Raw genomic sequence first — 23563 nt, 5'->3', positions numbered from 1 at the left:
TCGTTATTATTATCAATGTTGAAAACAGTTGTGCTGCTTAACATATTTGTGGAAACTGATGCATTTTATTTTCTGGACACTTTGATGAATAAAAAGTTCAAACGAACAGCATTTATTTAAAATAGATTTTTTGTAACAATGTAAATGTCACTTTAATGCATCAATTTAATTTAATGCATCCTTGCTGAATAAAAGTAAAAGAAATCTGTTCTATTTTTCATATCAAAACAGTATTACTCTACACAGTCTTTAACAATGTATCACTGCTTATCTATTGATGATGATGATGATGATGTTATAACTAGAATATGATGATGTTAAGAAACACAGACTAAACCATCCGTTCAGATCATGTTTCTGCTCCTGTGTTTTTGTATGTGGTTTGACTTCAGTTTTCTCACTGTGGGGTTCAGGGCACAGTAGTACACAGCAGAGTCAGACACACGCAGATCCTTGATTGTCAGAGGGACTGTTGATGCAGATGTGTTGAGAACGGCATTAAATCTCCCCTTCAACTCTTCATCATTGTTGCTCAATCCAGAACGTCTTATCAGCATGTATTTTGGTGATCCATTTGTCTTCTTTTGGTACCAGAGGATTGAATACTGAGTGCTGGTTGCTTTGTAAGTGCAGTCAAGAGTGGCTGTTCCATTTTCAAAAGCGGTCATAACTGGTTTGGACTGTATTACATTGTCCTGTGCTGTGCATCCTGTACAGTCGGAAATAAATCAGTGTCCATAAGAACATATTAACTTTATAATTAATAAAAAAAAAAAAAAATCAAGAAAGTCAAAATGCTTACCCAGGATAAATGCTGTAACAAAAAGTGTATTAATGTAGCACATTGTCATCATTGCAGAGTTAAATGCATGCAAAATAATAGAGATATTAACTAGACCTTTAAACACCTATGGTAGATCTTGTTATTGCTTCCATCACTATACAAATACTAAATACAAAACCTGGGAGGAGTCATTAACATACAGACTTCCCTTACTGCCTCACTGTAGCTTCTCGTTTTATTCTCATATTATTTTTTGCAACAACAATACTAGCACCATTTGTACTCCATTGTATGCCATTAATAATGGTGGAATATCTAGTTTAATATGCTATATATTTTCTCTGTCTAGTAGTCTAATAGGCTAAATATTTTTCCTCATTTTGTTTTATTTATTTTAGCCCTAAATCTTACTCTTTTTAAAATATATTTGCCTATGGTGTAGCAACCATCTGTAGTGTTTCTGCATGAGGGTTGAATGTGATTTACTCACAGTGTGTCTCAGAGTATCAACGCTGAGGATGACTTCAGGCCTCTGTTATATCACTTAATATGTACTCCATAGACAGCCGTTCCACCATGTCCAATGTCCATGTGCGGTATTCATACAGAGAAAATACAAAATAAGATCGCCATCATACTTAAACCATCTGTTGTTGTAGGCTACTTCACTATGAGGCTATTCGGTTATTTTGAATATGAGGCGCAGCCTGTCACTTTGATTCCTGAGACGATACTGCCATCTTGTGGTGAGTTCTGAACATACTAACTTGTATCATCACGTTGTCTTGTCCCTCACTTTTTAAGAATGATCGAAAATGCATAAGGTTGCAATTAATATTAAGAAACCAACGATATAGTATACGATATACACTTATACACTGTATAATACCCACCACCAAAATCCACTATTTCATTTAGTTCTTCCACAGAGAGAGAGAAAATATGAAAGACAAAAATGACTAAAATGTGACTAAGACTAAGGAGCATTTTCATCTGAAGATAAAGACTAAGGCTGCGTCCTAAACCGCCTACTCAATGAGTAGGTACTTAATTTTAATAAGTACTTACTTAACGAGCGCTAAAAGAGTAGGTACTTAATAGCCAAATCTCGTTGAGTATGAATGCGATTCGAAAAAAATCCGCCATGTTGACGTTATCATGTGACCTACGACGTTATCACAAGCGCAACAACTTAAAAGATATGAGTGACAGGTTTAATTCATCTGTCTGTAAATATCTTGATATTGATCAAACTTGCTTATTTTGTGGTCTTGTTGAAGAAACAGCTGCCAGTAATTTTGTAATTGTAGTACAACTAATATATTTTGGGTTAATTTAAAGTTCTTATATTTTTATAATGTGAGTTTATTTTTTGTTGAATATGTTGATAATTTCTTTATTTTATATGCAAAAATGTTCATCCACAAGCAAAAGTGGCATACATCTCATTTGTTTTCCTTTTTTTCTTGTTGAATTAGCTCTAGTTTCATCCCTCAGACTTAAATACTTTTATGCATTATGATGTATTCAAAATATTTAACCTTATCATCATGCTTTATGTCTGTGTATATAATCTCAAACTATGATGTATGTTTGTTTTTTGTCATTATTATTGTTTATTGTTACCTAGTTCGGTTTTCTTCAGTGTTATCAATGTCTGAAGCCAAAGAAGATATCAGCAGCTGCTCGAAGATCTCGCCTTTGGAGAAGACTGATTTTATACTCAAAAAAATGTAAGTATAACTACTTAAAATTAAGATGACCCCAGAAAGAACTGCTTTGCTAGCCCACCCCAACACTTACACACAATGATATTGATAAATGCTGACCAATACTTCATTATATTACTTTTCATTTTACTTCTTTAGTTAAACAAGCAAAATGTAATGTTTTGTCATATGACATAGCTATGCATGAATTCACACTAGACAAATATAGCTGATGTGAATACATCTCAATTTACAGTCAATTCATGCATTAATTCATTGCTTAATAAAATATATAAATTTACTGATAATAATAGCATAATTAATAAAAAAAAAGTAAAAGAATTAATAAAAGTAATAATGACAATAAATAAATGCATATACAAGTCAACAACACATGAAACAAAGCTTTATTCAAATTTATTGATCTAACAATCACGTATTTACAATCCTACTGCCATCTCAACACAGCTGTGCCCATTCTGCAGCTTTATTCTGATGAACACCTTCATCCATCATGTCCCTCACTGCTGCTCTTCTCAATGGGGACATCGTTGATCCAAAGGATGAGGAAGATGATGATGATGGACCCCTGAACCCCACAACCTTGAAGCAAGAGTGGGAGAAGATGTGCAGGACAATCTGGCTGCTGCTGTGTCTGCTGCAAACATTCATGTGCTCTCCATCAGCATGACTAAATAAACAGATTAAAACATTTTACAATTCATTAATGTCAGCATTCTGTTTCTTGCCATATTTCATTTAATATTTTTACAATTACTTGCTAATTTTTGTCGTAGCTTCATTACTTTTGTGGTGTGGTGGGCTAAACCACTGAGCTGGTCAACAGAAGGTTGCTGGTTCAATCTCTGCAGCATCACCACCAGTGTGTCCTTGATCAAGTCACTTGGAAGGAGGAGTGATGGAGCGTCTCGTCCATGGCTCTACACCATTTCCAGGACCTGCTGTGGCTCTCCATCCTCAATTCATTTCTGTAGTATCCTCACTCAAAGCCTTTGATGGCAGCATTCCTTCATCACCGGATAAACACACGTGTGATCATCTGTCCCTGTAACATCAGACAAGATTCAAGTTTCCTCTGAGATTTATGTGCTTAAATCTACATTTACATGTTGATGATGTGTTAACTCTCTTTTTATCCCATACAAATGTTCCTTAATTTACCAACAGTACTAATGGACAAATAAAATAGATTAAACTTATGTTTATGTAGATTTATTTACGTTATTTTCATTCATGTAATGTAAGCAGTGTTGACAACAGTGAATTCTACATAATAGCACACATACATCACTCATACATAATCCATCACTCATAAGCCATAATACTTAACGAAGATGTTCCTGCAGTTTTTACTGTTGGACTTTTAATGTCTTTTTTTTTTTTTTTTTTTACAATTTTCCAACACTTACTGTAAATTCTCAAAAGTTTAATTCTAGGTTAATGATTACCTTTAATTTAATTTAGTAGAGGAATTTGCTGACTAAACAAATGAATTTGATGCTGCATTCATGCAGGAAACTAATGAAACAATATTTTTTTTATGCTTCTTTTATGCCTTATAATCTACTTCACACAGGTGTTACCACATATTTTATTACATTTGGGGCTGGATAGATTGTGGTTTTGATTGTGGTTTTCACTAGATTGGTTCAAAGTGAAAAGAGCTTCAGGTTTTTGTACGATGTGTTTCATGTTTTGTATCACTGGGCTTCAACTCTTAGAGCACAATAATAGAGAGCTGAATCTGACAGACGTACATCAGTAATAGTGAGTTCAGTGGATGTTTCTGATGTAGTCGACTGAAACCGATCATCAGAGGTGTGATCACCACCACTCCATGATCGAGCACCTTTGTACAATAAATACTGAGGTTCTTTGTTTGGATATTGTCTGTACCAGTAAAGATAAACATATTGACTATTGGTATTATATGAGCAGCTCAGCTTGACAGTTTCTGTTTCTGTCGTGTTTAGTGTCTCTTTATCTGGCTCAATGTTGTCTCCAGTCACCAAACCTGTGAACAATAAAAAGTGATTTTTGACAAAATGATATTGCAAACAGTTTACTTTTTAAAAAAAAAAAAAAAAAAAAAAAAAAAAAAAAATTGCTGTTTGATGCTTTAAAATTGTAATTGTTTATGTACAGAATTGTATTAATTAATAAATAACATACCTGTCCCCACAATGAGAATGAGAATAAGTATGAAGCATGTGTCCATGTTGAATCAGATCAGATCAGTTCTCTGTTGAGGCTCTCAGTGCTTGAGCTGTAAGTCACTGCAGATCAGTCACAAACACACACAGGAACTTCCTCCTCGCTCAACTTCCTGCTGCTGTTCACTTTCATCCATATGCTATATTGTATATCATTTAATGGTGTTTGATAACTCTTTTTCCCACCATTTTATAATAATTCTTCAAAAATAACCTTCTGCTGAATCTGTTTTATATATTACTGATCTTCCTTCTGTTACAATACAGAAGGGGACAGCGACACAGGAATGCAGGTAATAGTGTTTATTGAACCAGAGGAGTGACAGAGTGCAGGTAAGTAATGGCAGGTAAATACAATGGCAGACATGGATGTAGACCTGATACTTGTCTTTGTGTTGCAGGAATGGCAGATGGATGACAGACTTGGAACTGGAGCAGACACAGGTGAACTCATGCAGGACGAGGACGAGATGAGAGAACACACTGGAGACAGGTAAGTATCTTCGGTGGAGTCCTTAAGGTAAGAAAACAGGTAAGACCATGTGCAAACGAGACTGGACAGTGACTGAGTGAGAGTGTGAGTCTTTTGTGCTGCTGTTGATGAGGGTGCTGATGGGCTGCAGGTGTGCGTGATTAAAACTCTGGTGATGACGTGCGCTGTGTCTGTGTGAGGGTAGAGCCTGGCATGTCTGTGACACCTTCAGTCACATGTTTGTCTGGCTGATCAACTGTGTCCTCTGATCTGCACTCTGTGAAGGTTTAACAATATTTAATGTAAAATCTGATATAAAATGTAAACAATTGATATGAACAGCTGCTGTATTGTCAAAGGTAATATTGAGTAACTACTGCCCTCTTATGGTTAACTGCAAGTATTGCACAACTGAAACAGCGCCATCTCATTGTGTAACAAAATAAAAAAATATGACTCACTTTTAGAATGTTGCTTTGTTTTATGTTTTATCATTTTTGCATTAGATTTTGTAAATATTTGTATACTAGGTTTTTTTTTTCACAATGTTTTCTCTGTCTCTGTGTTTCTCTCATTGTAACAGGTTTTTGTACAGTGTTACAGTGTTTCCTGTGACTGTGGGCCTCAGAGCACAGTAATACAGAGCAGAGTCTGATACTGCAGCAGAGGAGATCTCCAGGTCCACGTGGATTTGTTCCTTTTTTGTTACTTTAACAGAGAATCTTGAATCTACTTCAGATACTTCAGGCTCTTTTTTAGTACTGAAGGTGGAAACAAGAAATTCAGGTTTTGATCTTCCATACTGACGGTACCAGAAGAGATTATCTGTAGTTGTAGAGGAATAACTACAGGATATTGTAACACTTGAACCCTTCTCAGCAACTACATTTGTTTCATCTGGTTTGATGACATTTCCAAATACAGCAGCTGAAAAGAAGAGGTATATTTGAAGCTCTTTACTGCTTTTAATTTTATTTATTTAATTTTATTAATGCAACAAAAAATAATCAATCAAATAAATATACATACCGGCTGAGAGAAAGAGCAGAATAACTGAGTGAAGATTCATTGTACAAGTGTTCACTCTGAGAAGAGTCAGACTGAATGGTTTCATCCACAGTCTCTTTCAGACACGATTAGATCATGTCAGATCTGGAGTTCCTCCTTTTTTGATACTTCAAGACAAAATGGCAGCTTTATTTTAAATAAAGTTTTTTGAATGTTTTCATTACTGGCTCATTACTGCTACAGTTATTTCAAACAAATGTATCGATCAGTGTTAAGATACAGAGCATTTAATTGGTAATAAATAAATACATAGTGGATTTTGTAATAATAAGTTCAAATAAACTTTAGTCATATTTTGGTGTCAGACAGTTTGTCACAGTAAGCTTTAAAACAAAATTATGAAACATATTTATGTTTCCAGCAAAAATCATCTCACAATCTATTGTACTGTTGTTTATAGCAAAACAATTTTACTTGTGATCAAAATGTATTGATTGCAAGTTCATGTTCATAAAGTTCATATGTTCATAAACTTCTGAAGTTTATAATGTTCATATGACTGTGTTACTTTCATTATGATTTATTACATTTCAAAAATATATACTGTACGACGTGAAAATACATTTTGTACGATGTGTTTCATGTTTTGTATCACTGGGCTTCAACTCTTAGAGCACAATAATAGAGAGCTGAATCTGACACAGTCACACTGCTAATAATGAGTTCAGTCAATACGCGAGAAGTACTTGACTGAAATCGAGGATCAGAGCTGTCCTTAGCAGAGTTCGATCAAGCTCCTTCACGTAATAAATATTGAGGTTCTTCATTGGGATATTGTCTGTACCAGTAAAGACGTACATATTCACTGTCTGAATCATATGAGCAGCTCAGTGTTACAGACTCTCCTTCTGTTTTGATGACTTTGGTCCCTCGGTTTGGCTCAATTTTGTCCTCAGCTGTCACATCTGCAAACATTAAGCACAATATTAACTCATTTTGTCTTAGGTTAAACATTGTATATCAGTAAAGATACAACTTTACAATTGATTTTAATAAAATCAATAATACCATCCAGTGTTTTATAGGGTTTTTAAGCTGTTGCTAATAGTCTGAAGTGAACATAAATGACACACCTGACGCCATAATGAAAAGCAGCAGCATGTATTTGTTCATGGTGAATCAGATCAGATCAGTTGTGTGTTAATGCTCTCAGTTCTCTGAGCTCTTACTGTGTGTTACTGATGCTTTCTGCTCTTCACTTATCAAGACATTCAACTTCCTGATCTCTGAGTGTAAAACCAAAGCTTTGAACCTTCATTAATAGCATGTTTAATAGTATTATATATGGAAAAAATACACAAAAAACTGTCTGGTGTTTTCAGTCTCTTTTCTTATAATTTTATATTGTAGTAGAAATGTGAATTCTGTTGTTCATTGCTGCAGTTCCTAGTGAATGTCTGAGAACACTGACACCTTGTGGCACATTGTAGCTGCACCATCTGTTGCATGTGATAATTGAAACTTAAAGGGCGCACAAAAAGTATTCTTGTCATTTCATAAAATTAAGGTTGAACCACCGTAGTCACATGAACTCTTTTAAATATGTCTTTAGTAGCTTTCTGGGCATTGAAAGTGTTAATTGTCTTGCTGTAAATGAAGGCCTCACTGAGCCATCGGATTTCATCAAAAATATCTTCATTTGTGTTCTGAAGATGAATGAAGGTCTTACGGGTGTGAAACGACATGAGGGTGAGTAATTAATGACAGAACTTTCATTTTTGGGTGAACTAACCCTTTAATCTATAGACTACTTTTGTATGGATTTAATGTATTTAACAATATTAGGAGCTTCATTCATTTTGAATGTAATAATGTATTAAAATATAATCTTTCTATGTGCAGTTTATATTTGTAGACGTATATCCGTTAGCTTTTTATCAGTTTATTTTCATTCAGTTATTGCTCTACTTATTACTTACATCTGCAGTTTACAGATTCTCTAGTCTTTGTCTCTGTGTCTATTACTTGTTCTCATTGGATTAAATACAGAAGGGTTTTTGTACAGAGTTACAGTGTTTCCTGTGACTGTGGGCCTCAGAGCACAGTAATACAGAGCAGAGTCTGATACTGCAGCAGAGGAGATCTCCAGATCCACGTGGATTTGTTCCTTTTTTGTTACTTTAACAGAGAATCTTGAATCTACTTTAGATTCTTTAGGCTTTTTTTCAGTACTGAAGGTGGAAACAAGAAATTCAGGTTTTGATCTTCCATACTGATGGTACCAGAAGAAATACTCTGTAGCTCCAGTGGAGGAATAACTACAGGACAACTTAACATTTTGTCCCTCATCAGCACCAACATCTGTTGTGTCTGGTTTGATGGTATTTCCAAAGACAGCAGCTGAAACAGAAGAGGAATGGGTTGATTTATAGAAAGACTTCTTTGTAATCAGGCAATGAATGAATCAATCAAAGAAATACACACCTGCTGAGACACAGAACAGAATAACTGAATGAAGATTCATTGTACAAGTGTTCACTCTGAGAAGAGTCAGACTGAATGGTTTCATCCACAGTCTCTTTCAGACACGATTAGATCATGTCAGATCTGTGAACTCTGAGTCCCTCCTCTCTGAGAACATCATGTCTATATTTCACACTTGGGGAACTGAAGAAAGAGTCAATCACACTCAATGTTTTCTCTTGTTTTCTCTGTGCTGTTTTGTGTGTGATTTTGAAATATGTTTTATATAGGAAATATATTAATGTCCTGAAAATTAGATTTCTGAAATTTTTCTTTCAGTTTCCACTGCATTTACAAGGAATGCTATATTTGAAAAGTTTAAGAAATATTAATTTTCACTTTGGTTATTTCATTTTCCAGTCCCAATATAATATTAAATATACATTGTGCTTATTTTCTGTATTAAATCAAATTATATCAAGCAGCATTAGGCAAAATTCAGAATTTAAAAAACTGGCTCTCTTTCATGAACTGAAATTGAATTGGTCTCATCCCACTGGAAACTGAATTGGAATTTGAATTAGAATATCAGGAATTGGAATGACAATCCATACAATTAATGTTAATGTTACACGTTATTTTTAGGTGTCCTTGTTACTGTGTAATTATACATTTAAGTACAGAGTAATATTAATTAACTAAATGTACTTAATATAGGGTAAGATTAGGGTTTGGTTTAGGCTAGTTGTGTGTAAATGAAATTATTCCTAATTTATAGTTATTACTAGAGTAACATGTAACATGTAACAAGGACACTAAAATAAAGTGTTACCAAAGTTAATATATTTATTTTAAAGGAATTATAAAAACTGCATTACGTCTAAAGACAGAAAGCGGTTTAACAAAATGATGTTTCTGCCAGAGAAACATATAAGAAACGTTATATTTGTCACGTTTTGAGTTGTGTTCATGTTTAGAGTTGATCTGTTTCTGTTCATTGTTTGATTCTAAGTTGATTTTTCTTGTTCTGTGTTTTAGTTCTGTCCTCTGCCTGTTTGTATCCATGGTTTCTGATTTGATTAGAGTTTGAGTTCAGGTGTGTCTTGTTAATCATCTAATTAGTTGCTTTGTTTGATCAGTGTATTTAAGCCATGTGTTTTAGCCTGTTCTTGGTCAGTTCTCTGTTGTGTTACATTGGTTGTTCTGTTCTTGTTTCATAGTGAAGAATTTTTTTGTTTCTAGTTATTGTTAAACTTTCTGCTGCACTTAGATCCAGCGTTTCTCTTTCGTTTGCAGCCATGTGTAACAATATTACTCTAAACTGCAAATTTTATGGCAATTAGAAAAGTGGTTTGAACATGTGGAATATGATATCTGGTCATGTTGTTAATGTTTCTTTTCTGAAATTTCTAATTTATGCCTTATAACAAAGACCTAATTCAGCCTCACACAGGTGTTACCACATATTTTATTACATTTGGGGCTGGATAGATTGTGGTTTTGATTGTGGTTTTCACTAGATCGGTTCAAAGTGAAAAGAGCTTCAGGTTTTTGTACGACGTGTTTCATGTTTTGTATCACTGGGCTTCAACTCTTAGAGCACAATAATAGAGAGCTGAATCTGACAGACGTACATCGGTAAAAGTGAGTTCAGTGGATGTTTCTGATGTAGTCGACTGAAACCGACGATCAGAGGTGCGTGCAGCACTCCGTGATCGAGCACCTCTGTATAATAAAAACTGTGGTTCTTTGTTTGGATATTGTCTGTACCAGTTAAGCCAAACATATTGACTATTTGTACTATATGAGCAGCTCAGCTTGACAGTTTCTGTTTCTTTAGAGTTTAGTGTCTCTTTATCTGGCTCAATGTTGTCTCCAGTCACCAAACCTGTCAACAATAAAAAGTGATTTTTGACAAAATGATATTGCAAGCACAATTTACTTTTTACAAAAAAAAAAAAAAATTGTTTGATGCTTTAAAATTGTAATTGTTTATGTTCAGAGTTTCATCAGTTACTCAGTAAATAACATACCTGTCCCCACAATGAGAATAAGTATGAAGCATGTGTCCATGTTGAATCAGATCAGATCAGTTCTCTGTTGAGGCTCTCAGTGCTTGAGCTGTAAGTCACTGCAGATCAGTCACAAACACACTCAGGAACTTCCTCCTCGCTCAACTTCCTGCTGCTGTTCACTTTCATCCATATGCTGTATTGTATATTGTATATCATTTAATGGTGTTTGATAACTCTTTTTCCCACCATTTTATAATAATCTCATTGTGTAACAAATTAAAATATGACTCACTTTTAGAATGTTGCTTTGTTTTATATTTTATTATTTTTGTATTAGATTATGTAATTATTTGTATAGGTTCTTTCTTACAATTTTTCTTCTCTGAGCTCTCATTACAACAGGTTTTTGTACAGTGTTCTTGTGTTTCCTGTGACCGTGGGCCTCAGAGCACAGTAATAAAATAGTCTTAAATGTGTCTTAAATAGTCCAGGTAATGATCTGCAGGTGTGTGTGGCAATTGGTGATTGGTGCATGTGATTAGAAGGGAGGATTATGGGAAGTGGAGTCCAGGAACTGACAGAAACAGACAGTGATCGTGACAATATGATTGTGCCAAAAACAAGTAAGGGTGAATTGATCTGTGATCCTTATTTGAGTATATGAATGGTTACAAAGCTATTATAATGATTTATTGCATTTCAGGGGGTGTGACCTTCTTCCATTACAGTCACATTTTGAACATTATTTTGGACTCGTCTCACAACAGCGTACCATCATTTAAACAATTTATCTGTCCATCAGTGTTAAGAATAATAAATAATATGCTGTACAATTGTTCATGTTCAAGATCAGTTTTACTGTGCACAGCCTTTTAATCAGGAAAACACTATTGGATGATTAAAATGATATTGAAATCATTCAATTAAAATAAATCATGCAATCAATGTAATAATGATTGAATGATCATAATGTAGTTCGTTGAAGTTCATGATGATTTTATTACAGTTTTTAAATGTCAAAAATGCTTTCATCACAGTCACATATATGTTTATGCTTGTGTTTTTGTATGTGGTTTGACTTCAGTTTTGTCACAGTGGTCCTCAGAGCACAGTAGTACACAGCAGAGTCAGACACACACACATCCTGGATCATCAGAGGAACTGAATTTGATGAAAGTTCAGAGTGAAATCTCTCCTGGAACTCAGTGCCATTTTCTCCATCATATTTCAGCCTGGTCTCATTGTTAATACGTAGGTATTAATACGTAACTTTCAAAGACACAAAACGTACATTTTTGTACGTTTAGAAAGGTGCTAAAACGTACAATATTGACGTAATTATGGCACTAAAATGTAAAAATACTTACGTCTTTACAGCGAAAAAAACGTAATATATTTACGAATCTTATCATGTCTTAAAGATATATGTATAATTTCCCTTTTATCGTTTTGTAGATAAATGTAAGATCCCTAAACCCCATCCCGAACCTAAACCTACCCATTTTATACAGAATGTTAAAAGAATAAAACATAATGGGCAGAAATGTGTAGGAAAATGACAATTTTAGTAAAAATATAACATTAAAACGATATTTTGAGCCACTAATCCTACACCTACCCCTAAACCTACCCATAACCATTTCTTTAAACTACCTACTAATATAAATAAAAGAATGACAGACAAACAAGCGTAATCACAATAATTTCACAATAATGTCAAAAGTGGTACCAAAAGTAGTTCAAATGATGATGAGTTCCAGTCAGTCTTCTCTGGCGGTAATAGTTTTTATAGGGTACAGAGCAGAATTTAACTTATTAATCCATGAAAATATGACGAATCCGGCTTCTCTCCGTGAAGGCGCGACACTCATTTCAAATGTCAATCCACTGAAACACGGCATGTCGCAATCTGTGACGAAGCAGGTGAGAACCAATGCGCGTTCGATATCAGTGCCGTAAACCATGTCGTAACGCTTCTCGAGGGTGGCGCTACTTTCAAATTTGAATCATAACGAGCGCGAGCTTTGACTGTGACGGTCGCTGTTGCCGAGAATCAAAATGAAGATCGATGGATAAAGGGCTGAATTTGGATCTGTTCCTTACAAACATATGGATTCTAAAGATTGGGAGTACAGCGAACAAATAAAATTGATGTGATTTGTGAATTTATGTTGTGCTTTGGTGTATCTTATGGTTGTATTGTCAGTCGCTGCATAGGAGAAAACGCCTTCTGTGTCTCACAGCAAACAAACTAAATATTATCAAAATGGTTAAACAATTACAGAAAATTTATTCATAAGGTTTTAAATTGTAGTCTTGTTTAACATTATGCAATCCTCCGAAACGAGCAGCACAAGTCACGAACAGAACTGTTATTTCATATTAAGTAGATGAGTAAACTGCTTTCAATAAATTCGACTAAAAACAACATTAAATCATTAAAGCCACGATTTTAATATTAATACATGGGAATTCATATACATTCACACTTTACGTTACATGATTTACATTTTTATTGCTGTTAATACGTAAGTATTTTTACGTTTTAGTCCTCTAAATACGTCAATGTTGTACGTTTTTGTGTGTATGAAAACGTAAGTAAATGTACGTGTGGTAGAACCACAATTTACGTAAAAATACACACGTATTCTCATGAGATCACGTTGCATATTTGCTTCTCCTCAGGATGTATTTAGGAAGTCATTTGCTCTCTGGATGTACCAGAAGAGGTTTGGCTGTGCTGAAGTTGTCGTATATGTACAATCTAATGTCACTGATTTTCCTTCAACTTCAGTCACATGTTTGACTGGCTGATCAACTTTCTCTTCTGATCTGCACTCTGTAAAGATTTAAGAATATTTGATGTAGATTTGATTTTTGACTCATAAAATCCATATCGACAAACAATCTATACAAATATTCAAAAGTGATTTAAATTCTTAAAAATGAGAAGAAATGCATACCAAGACTGAAGAGTGCAAATAGAAATATATTCCTCATCCACCTCATGATCTGTTTTAAATTGACACTGAAGTCAAAATAAATCTGTCAATGAGAGAGTTTTGCTTTCATAAATATCATAAAGACTCTGAGGAGGAGCTTGTGAAAACCTAAAAGAAACTTCTCTGTTAAGTGTAATACTGAGAGATATCGCCCTCTTTTGGTTTCTGACAAGTGTTACACAATTGAAATAAAGTCACATGATGTGAAACATGTTAGCCATAAAGAAACTTAAAAACACTTATAATTACAATCATTCATACTGTTTCTTGAAATTGTTATATTATATTCATTCATTACACACAGACTGATAAATTTCAAATGTTTATTTCTTTTAATTTTGATGATTATAACTGACAACTAAGGAAAATCCCAAATTCAGTATCTCAGAAAATTAGAATATTGTGAAAAGGTTCAATATTGAAGACAGCTGGTGCCACACTCTAATCAGCTAATTAACTCAAAACACCTGCAAAGGCCTTTAAATGGTCTCTCAGTCTAGTTCTGTAGGCTACACAATCATGGGGAAGACTGCTGACTTGACAGTTGTCCAAAAGACAACCATTGACACCTTGCACAAGGAGGGCAAGACACAAAAGGTCATTGCAAAATAGGCTGGCTGTTCACAGAGCTCTGTGTCCAAGCACATTAATAGAGAGGCGAAGAGAAGGAAAAGATGTGGTAGAAAAAAGTGTACAAGCAATAGGGATAACCGCACCCTGGAGAGGATTGTGAAACAAAACCCATTCAAAAATGTGGGGGAGATTCACAAAGAGTGGACTGCAGCTGGAGTCAGTGCTTCAAGAACCACTACGCACAGACGTATGCAAGACATGGGTTTCAGCTGTCGCATTCCTTGTGTCAAGCCACTCTTGAACAACAGACAGCGTCAGAAGCGTCTCGCCTGGGCTAAAGACAAAAAGGACTGGACTGCTGCTGAGTGGTCCAAAGTTATGTTCTTTGATGAAAGTAAATTTTGCATTTCCTTTGGAAATCAGGGTCCCAGAGTCTGGAGGAACAGAGGCACACAATCCACGTTGCTTGAGGTCCAGTGTAAAGTTTCCACAGTCAGTGATGGTTTGGGGTGCCATGTCATCTGCTGGTGTTGGTCCACTGTGTTTTCTGAGGTCCAAGGTCAACGCACTTCATGCTTCCTGCTGCTGACCAACTTTATGGAGATGCAGATTTCATTTTCCAACAGGCACCCGCACACAGTGCCAAAGCTACCAGTACCTGGTTTAAGGACCATGGTATCCCTGTTCTTAATTGGCCAGCAAACTCGCCTGACCTTAACCCCATAGAAAATCTATGAGGTATTGTGAAGAGGAAGATGCGATATGCCAGACCCAACAATGCAGAAGAGCTGAAGGCCACTATCAGAGCAACCTGGGCTCTTATAACACCTGAGCAGTGCCACAGACTGATCGACTCCATGCCACGCCGCATTGCTGCAGTAATTCAGGCAAAAGGAGCCCCAACTAAGTATTGAGTGCTGTACATGCTCATACTTTTCATGTTCATGCTTTTCAGTTGGCCAAGATTTCTAAAAATCCTTTCTTTGTATTGGTCTTAAGAAATATTCTAATTTTCTGAGATACTGAATTTGGGATTTTCCTTAGTTGTCAGTTATAATCATCAAAATTAAAAGAAATAAACATTTGAAATATATCAGTCTATGTGTAATGAATGAGTATAATATACAAGTTTCACTTTTTGAATGGAATTAGTGAAATAAATCAACTTTTTGATGATATTCTAATTATATGACCAGCACCTGTATATTTCCACCTTCTAATTTGGATCAGGTGTTTCTCATCTCTCCTGCCTCCTACAAGACAACCAAAAGAAAAACAAAAACAAAACAAAAAAGAAAACAAAACACACCCACACACCATAACATATATGAAAGGGGAAAAAAAAAACACAAAAACTGTGTTTTCATAAAGTCACATGATGTGAAACATGTTAGCCATAAAGCAACTTAAAAATGCTTATAATTACAATCATTCATACTGTTTCTTGAAATTGTACCTTTTTTAAAAGCTTTGTTTGTCCTTTTATTCACTTCTTTCCCCAACCTCACATAGACGTTTGCAGTTTTATCTCTTTTTTTTTTTTTTAATCGATTTTTCATCTTTTGAATATCACGGTTAGCATCAATACCGGTATATCGCGACACCCCTAATTTAAGCCATGTGTTTCAGTCTGTTCTTGGTCAGTTCTCTGTTGTATGTTGGTTGTTCTGTTCTTGTTTTATAGTAAAGAATTTTTTTCTTTCTAGTTATTGTTAAACTTTTTTCTGCTGCACTTAGATCCAGCGTTTCTCTTTTGTTTGCAGCCATGTGTAACAATATTACTCTAAACTGCAAATTTTATGGCCATAAGAAAAGTGGTTTGAACATGTGGAATATGATATCTGGTCATGTTGTTAATGATTCTTTTCTGAAATTTCAATTTTATGCCTTATAACAAAGACCTAATTCAGCCTCACACAGGTGTTACCACATATTTTATTACATTTGGGGCTGGATAGATTGTGGTTTTGATTGTGGTTTTCACTAGATCACTTCAAAGTGAAAAGAGCTTCAGGTTTTTGTACGACGTGTTTCATGTTTTGTATCACTGGGCTCCAACTCTTAGAGCACAATAATAGAGAGCTGAATCTGACAGACGTACATCAGTAATAGTGAGTTCAGTGGATGTTCGTGATGTAGTCGACTGAAACCGATCATCAGAGGTGTGTGCAGCACTATATGATCGAGCACCTTTGTACAATAAATACTGAGGTTCTTTGTTTGGATATTGTCTGTACCAGTAAAGCCAAACATATTCACTATTTGTACTATATGAGCAGCTCAACTTGACAGTTTCTGTTTCTGTAGTGTTTAGTGTCTCTTTATCTGGCCCAATGTTGTCTCCAGTCACCAAACCTGTCAACAATAAAAAGTGATTTTTGATCTGTTAAAGCAAGGTTGACAAAATGATATTGCAAGCACAATTTACTTTTTACAAGAAAAAAAAAATGCTGTTTGATGCTTTAAAATTGTAATTGTTTGTGTATGCAGAATTTCACTAATTACTCAGTAAATAAAGTACCTGTTCCCACAATGAGAATAAGTATGAAGCATGTGTCCATGTTGATTCAGATCAGATCAGTTCTCTGTTGAGGCTCTCAGTGCTTGAGCTGTAAGTCACTGCAGATCAGTCACAAACACACACAGGAACTTCCTCCTCGCTCAACTTCCTGCTGCTGTTCACTTTCATCCATATGCTGTATTGTATATTGTATATCATTTAATGGTGTTTGATAACTCTTTTTCCCACCATAATTCTTCAAAAATACTAACCTTCTAGTGCTGAATCTGTTTTATATATTACTGATCTTCCTTCAGTCACATGTTTGTCTGGCTGATCAACTGTGTCCTCTGATCTGCACTCTGTGAAGGTTTAACAATATTTAATATGAAATCTGATATAAAATGTAAACAATTGATATGAACAGCTGATGAATTGTCAAAGGTAATATTGAGTAACTACTGCCCTCTTATGGTTAACTGCAAGTATTGCACAACTGAAACAGTGCCATCTCATTGTGTAATTAAATATATATATATTTTATCACTTTTAGAATGTTGCTTTGTTTTGTTTTATCATTTTTATGTTAGATTATGCAATTATTTGTATAGGTTCTTTCTCACATTTTTTCCTCTCTCATCTCTCATTGTAACAGGTTTTTGTACAGTGTTCTTGTGTTTCCTGTGACTGTGGGCCTCAGAGCACAGTAATACAGAGCAGAGTCTGATACTGCAGCAGAGGAGATCTCCAGATCCACATGCATTTGTTCCTTTTTTTCAACTTTAACAGAGAATCTTGAATCTACTTCAGATTCTTGAGGCTTTTTTTCAGTACTGATGGTGGAAACAAGAAATTCAGGTTTTGATCTTCCATACTGACGGTACCAGAAGAGATACTCTGAACCCCCAGTGGAGGAATAACTACAGGACAACTTAACATTTTGTCCCTCATCAGCACCAGCATCTGTTGTGTCTGGTTTGATGGTATTTCCAAAGACAGTAGCTGAAACAGAAGAGGAATGGGTTGATTTATAGAAAGACTTCTTTGTAATCAGGCAATGAATGAATCAATCAAAGAAATACACACCTGCTGAGACACAGAACAGAATAACTGAATGAAGATTCATTGTACAAGTGTTCACTCTGAGAAGAGTCAGACTGAATGGTTTCATCCACAGTCTCTTTCAGACACGATTAGATCATGTCAGATCTGGAGTTCCTCCTCTTTTGATACTTCAAGACAAAAGAGCAGCTTTATTTTGAATGAAGGTTTTTTGGGTCTGGCTCATTACTGCTACTATTATTTCAAACAAATGTATCTGTCGATCAGTGTTAAATCATTTCTAAGTAGTAATAAATAATTATTGGGTACATAGTGGATTTTGTAATAAGTTCAAATAAACTTTAGTCATATTTTGGTGTCAGACAGTTTGTCACAGTAAGCTTTAAAACAAAATTATGAAACATATTTATGTTTCCAGCAAAAATCATCTCACAATCTATTGTTTATTTATGTAGCAAAACAATTTTACTTGTGATCAAAATGTATTGATTGCAAGTTCATGTTCATAAAGTTCATGTTTATAAACTTCTGAAGTTTATAATGTTCATATGACTGTGTTACTTTCATTATGATTTATTACATTTGAAAAATACATACTGTAAAGAAACATAATCTGAATCTCAGGCAGGCTAAACCATTTCTACAGTTTAAAGGGCATCTATTATGCAAAATCCACTTCTAAATGGTGTTTGGACATAAATGCGTGTTGGCAATGTGTGAACACAACCGCCCTATAGGGCTGGACGACATGGGAAAAAAAAAATCTCAGTTTTCTTTTTTTTTAGAATGATTGACCGATTCATGATTTAGATTTTTTTTTATATGTTTAACTAGTCAACTTAAAAACATTGACCCCATTGACTTCCAAAAATACTATGGAAGTCAATGTGGTTCATCAACTGTTTGTTAAACCATATTCTTCAAAATATCTTCTTTTGTGTTCAGTAGAAGAAATTCATACAGATCAGGAACAACTTGAGGGTGAGTAAATGATGACAGAATTTTTGGGTGAACTATCCTTTAAATTTAATGCTGGGAAGCTGACTTTTTTGCAAGTGTTGCACACCTAGAGTACATTTTTAACACACAGTTGCAACCTTAAACCCTTTTACAATGATTAACTTTTTGAAAAGTTTTGTTTCATTTGCTCTTATTTATTTTCTAAAATCCTGTATTCTTCCCACAGCCTCACACAGGTGTTTGCAGTTATTATCTCACACTGAGGTTTTGATTTGGTTTTCATAAGAGCTTCAAAGTGAAAATGGCTTTAAGTTTTTGTACGACGTGTTTCATGTTTTGTATCACTGGGCTTCAACTCTTAGAGCACAATAATAGAGAGCTGAATCTGACACAGTCACACTGCTAATAATGAGTTCAGTCAATACGCGAGAAGTACTTGACTGAAATCGAGGATCAGAGCTGTCCTTAGCAGAGTTCCTTCGAGCTCCTTCATATAATAAATATTGAGGTTCTTCACTGGGATATTGTCTGTACCAGTAAAGACGTACATTATCGCTGTCTGAATCATATGAGCAGCTCAGTGTTACAGACTCTCCTTCTGTTTTGATGACTTTGGTCCCTCGGTTTGGCTCAATTTTGTCCTCAGCCGTCACATCTGCAAACATTAAGCACAATATTAACTCATTTTGTCTTAGGTTAAACATTGTATATCAGTAAAGATACAACTTTACAATTGTTTTTAATAAAATCAATAATACCATCCAGTGTTTTATAGGGTTTTTAAGCTGTTGCTAATAGTCTGAAGTGAACATAAATGACGCACCTGACGCCATAATGAAAAGCAGCAGCATGTATTTGTTCATGGTGAATCAGATCAGATCAGTTGTGTGTTAATGCTCTCAGTTCTCTGAGCTCTTACTGTGTGTTACTGATGCTTTCTGCTCTTCACTTATCAAGACATTCAACTTCCTGATCTCTGAGTGTAAAACCAAAGCTTTGAACTTTCATTAATAGCATGTTTAATAGTATGTTTAATATTTTATATATGGAAAAAATACACAAAAAACTGGCTGGTGTTTTCAGTCTCTTTTCTTATAATATGAAAATGTAGTAGAAATATGAATTCTGTTGTTCATTGCTGCAGTTCCTAGTGAATGTCTGAGAACACTGACACCTTGTGGCACATTGTATCTGCACCATCTGTTACATGTGATAATGGATTGAAACTTAATCTATAGACTACTTTTGTATGGATTTAATATATTTAACAATATTAGGGCGCTTCATTCACTTTTGAATGTCATATTGATTTAAATATTTAATCTTTCTATCTGCAATTCTTATCTGTATTAGATTTTTATCAGTTAATTTTCATTCATTTATTACTCTACTTATTACTTACATCTGCAGTTTACAGATTCTCTTGTAGTCTTTGTCTCTGTGTCTATTGCTTGTTCTCATTGGATTAAATACAGAAGGGTTTTTGTACAGAGTTCTTGTGTTTCCTGTGACTGTGGGCCTCAGAGCACAGTAATACAGAGCAGAGTCTGATACTGCAGCAGAGGAGATCTCCAGATCCACGTGGATTTGTTCCTTTTTTGTTACTTTAACAGAGAATCTTGAATCTACTTTAGATTCTTGAGGCTTTTTTTCAGTACTGAAGGTGGAAACAAGAAATTCAGGCTTTGATCTTCCATACTGACGGTACCAGAAGAGATAATCTGTACCCCCAGTGGAGGAATAACTACAGGACAACTTAACATTTTGTCCCTCATCAGCACCAACATCTGTTGTGTCTGGTTTGATGGTATTTCCAAATACAGCAGCTGAAACAGAAGAGGAATGGGTTGATTTATAGAAAGACTTCTTTGTAATCAGGCAATGAATGAATCAATCAAAGAAATACACACCTGCTGAGACACAGAGCAGAATAAGTGAATGAAGATTCATTGTACAAGTGTTCACTCTGAGAAGAGTCAGACTGAATGGTTTCATCCACAGTCTCTTTCAGACACGATTAGATCATGTCAGATCTGTGAACTCTGAGTCCCTCCTCTCTGAGAACATCATGTCTATATTTCACACTTGGGGAACTGAAGAAACAGACAATCACACTCAATGTTTTCTCTTGTTTTCTCTGTGCTGTGTTTTGTGTGATTTTGAAATATGCTTTATATAGGAAATATATTATAAAAACTTAGAATTTTAAGAAACTGGCTCTCTTTCATGAATTTGAATTGAATTGGTCTCATCCCACTGGAAACTGAATTGGAATTTGAATTAGAATATCAGGAAGTGGAATGACAATCCATACAATTAATGTTAATGTTACACTTTATTTTTAGGTGTCCTTGTTACTGTGTAATTATACATTTAAGTACAGAGTAATATTAATTAACTAAATCTGATTAGGGTTTGGTTTAGGCTAGTTGTGTGTAAATTAAACTATTCCTAATTTATAGTTATTACTAGAGTAACATGTAACATGTAACAAGGACAATAAAATAAAGCGTTACCAAAGTTAATATATTTATTTTAAAGCAATTTTAAAAACTGCATTACATCTAAAGACAGAAAGCGGTTTAACAAACTGATGTTTCTGCCAGAGAAACATATAAGAAACATTATATTTGTCATGTTTTGAGTTGTGTTCATGTTTAGAGTTTGTTTTTGATCTGTTTCTGTTCATTGTTTGATTCTAGGTTGGTTTTTCTTGTTCTGTGTTTTAGTTCTGTCCTCTGCCTGTTTGTATCCATGGTTTCTGATTTGATTAGAGTTTTAGTTCAGGTGTGTCTTGTTAATCATCTAATTATTTGCTGTGTTTGATCAGTGTATTTAAGCCATGTGTTTCAGTCTGTTCTTGGTCAGTTCTTTGTTGTGTTACGTTGGTTGTTCTGTTCTTGTTTCATAGTGAAGAATTTTTTTGGTTCTAGTTATTGTTAAACTTTCTGCTGCACTTAGATCCAGCGTTTCTCTTTCGTTTGCAGCCACGTGTAACAATATTACTCTAAACTGCAAATTTTATGGCCATAAGAAAAGTGGTTTGAACATGTGGAATATGATATCTGGTCATGTTGTTAATGTTTCTTTTCTGAAATTTCAATTTTATGCCTTGTAACAAAGACCTAATTCAGCCTCACACAGGTGTTACCACATATATTATTACATTTGGGGCTGGATAGATTGTGGTTTTGATTGTGGATTTCACTAGATCGGTTAAAAGTGAAAAGAGCTTCAGGTTTTTGTACGACGTGTTTCATGTTTTGTATCACTGGGCTTCAACAATTAAAACACAATAATAGAGAGCTGAATCTGACAGACGTACATCAGTAATAGTGAGTTCAGTGGATGTTTCTGATGTAGTCGACTGAAACCGACGATCAGAGGTGTGTTCACCACTCCGTGATCGAGCACCTTTGAGTAATAAAAACTGTGGTTCTTTGTTTGGATATTGTCTGTACCAGTTAAGCCAAACATATTGACTATTTGTACTATATGAGCAGCTCAGCTTGACAGTTTCTGTTTCTTTAGAGTTTAGTGTCTCTTTATCTGCCTCAATGTTGTCTCCAGTCACCAAACCTGTCAACAATAAAAAGTGATTTTTTTTATTTGTTAAAGCAAGGTTGACAAAATGATATTGCAAGCACAATTTACTTTTTACAAAAAAAAAAAAAAAATTGTTTGATGCTTTAAAATTGTAATTGTTTATGTTCAGAGTTTCATCAGTTACTCAGTAAATAACGTACCTGTCCCCACAATGAGAATAAGTATGAAGCATGTGTCCATGTTGAATCAGATCAGATCAGTTCTCTGTTGAGGCTCTCAGTGCTTGAGCTGTAAGTCACTGCAGATCAGTCACAAACACACACAGGAACTTCCTCCTCGCTCAACTTCCTGCTGCTGTTCACTTTCATCCATATGCTGTATTGTATATTGTATATCATTTAATGGTGTTTGATAACTCTTTTTCCCACCATTTTATAATAATTCTTCAAAAATACTAACCTTCTAGTGCTGAATCTGTTTTATATATTACTGATCTTCCTTCAGTCACATGTTTGTCTGGCTGATCAACTGTGTCCTCTGATCTGCACTCTGTGAAGGTTTAACAATATTTAATGTAAAATCTGATATAAAATGTAAACAATTGATATGAACAGCTGCTGTATTGTCAAAGGTAATATTGAGTAACTACTGCCCTCTTATGGTTAACTGCAAGTATTGCACAACTGAAACAGCGCCATCTCATTCTGTAATAAATTTAAAAATTATGACTCACTTTTAGAATGTTGTTTTATGTTTTATTATTTTTGCATTAGATTATGTAATTATTTGTATAATAGGTTCTTTCTCTCAATTTTTTCTCCTTATCTTTCTCTCGTCTCTCATTATAACAGGTTTTTGTACAGAGTTACAGTGTTTCCTGTGACTGTGGGCCTCAGAGCACAGTAATACAGAGCAGAGTCTGATACTGCAGCAGAGGAGATCTCCAGATACACATGACTTTGCTCCTTATTTTCAACTTTAACAGAGAATCTTGGATCTACTTCAGATACTTCAGGATCTGTTGCACTTCCAAAGATGAGTACAAGAAATTCAGGTTTTGATCTTCCATACTGACGGTACCAGTGGAGATAATCTTGACCTCCAGAGGCAGAAAAACTACAGGATAATGTAACACTTGAACCCTCCTCAGCAAAAACATCTGTTTTGTTTGGTTTGATGACATTTCCAAATACAGCAGCTGAAACAGAAAGAGTCATTTGTACATTTTTAGTGAG

General features: G+C 34.9%; 2 long non-coding RNA genes and 2 gene segments (V, D, J or C); 1 reads left to right on the top strand and 3 right to left on the bottom strand.

Annotated features, from left to right (window-relative positions):
* Positions 1–2291: 2291 nt before the first annotated feature.
* LOC127501455 (uncharacterized) lies at positions 2292–3207 on the top strand. Its single transcript, XR_007926603.1, has 2 exons — positions 2292–2517; positions 2962–3207. It is a non-coding gene; the product is annotated as an uncharacterized LOC127501455 (long non-coding RNA).
* Positions 2872–3851, bottom strand: LOC127501453 (uncharacterized). The gene is made up of 2 exons (XR_007926602.1): positions 3300–3851; positions 2872–3184 (listed from the first exon to the last, which is right to left on the bottom strand). It is a non-coding gene; the product is annotated as an uncharacterized LOC127501453 (long non-coding RNA).
* Positions 3852–5770: 1919 nt separating this feature from the next.
* Positions 5771–6355, bottom strand: LOC127498779 (T cell receptor alpha variable 18-like). The segment is given in 2 exon segments: positions 5771–6126; positions 6229–6355. Coding segments are annotated over 2 exon segments (441 nt in total).
* A 1846-nt stretch (positions 6356–8201) lies between these two features.
* Positions 8202–20843, bottom strand: LOC127501200 (T cell receptor alpha variable 12-3-like). The segment is given in 2 exon segments: positions 8202–8607; positions 20693–20843. Coding segments are annotated over 2 exon segments (486 nt in total).
* Positions 20844–23563: the final 2720 nt, after the last annotated feature.

Source organism: Ctenopharyngodon idella, chromosome 2 (genome assembly GCF_019924925.1).
Source record: "Ctenopharyngodon idella isolate HZGC_01 chromosome 2, HZGC01, whole genome shotgun sequence".
Lineage (NCBI taxonomy): Eukaryota > Metazoa > Chordata > Actinopteri > Cypriniformes > Xenocyprididae > Ctenopharyngodon > Ctenopharyngodon idella.
Note: the sequence above shows the minus strand (reverse complement) of the source record. Positions and strands in the feature narration are given on the sequence as shown.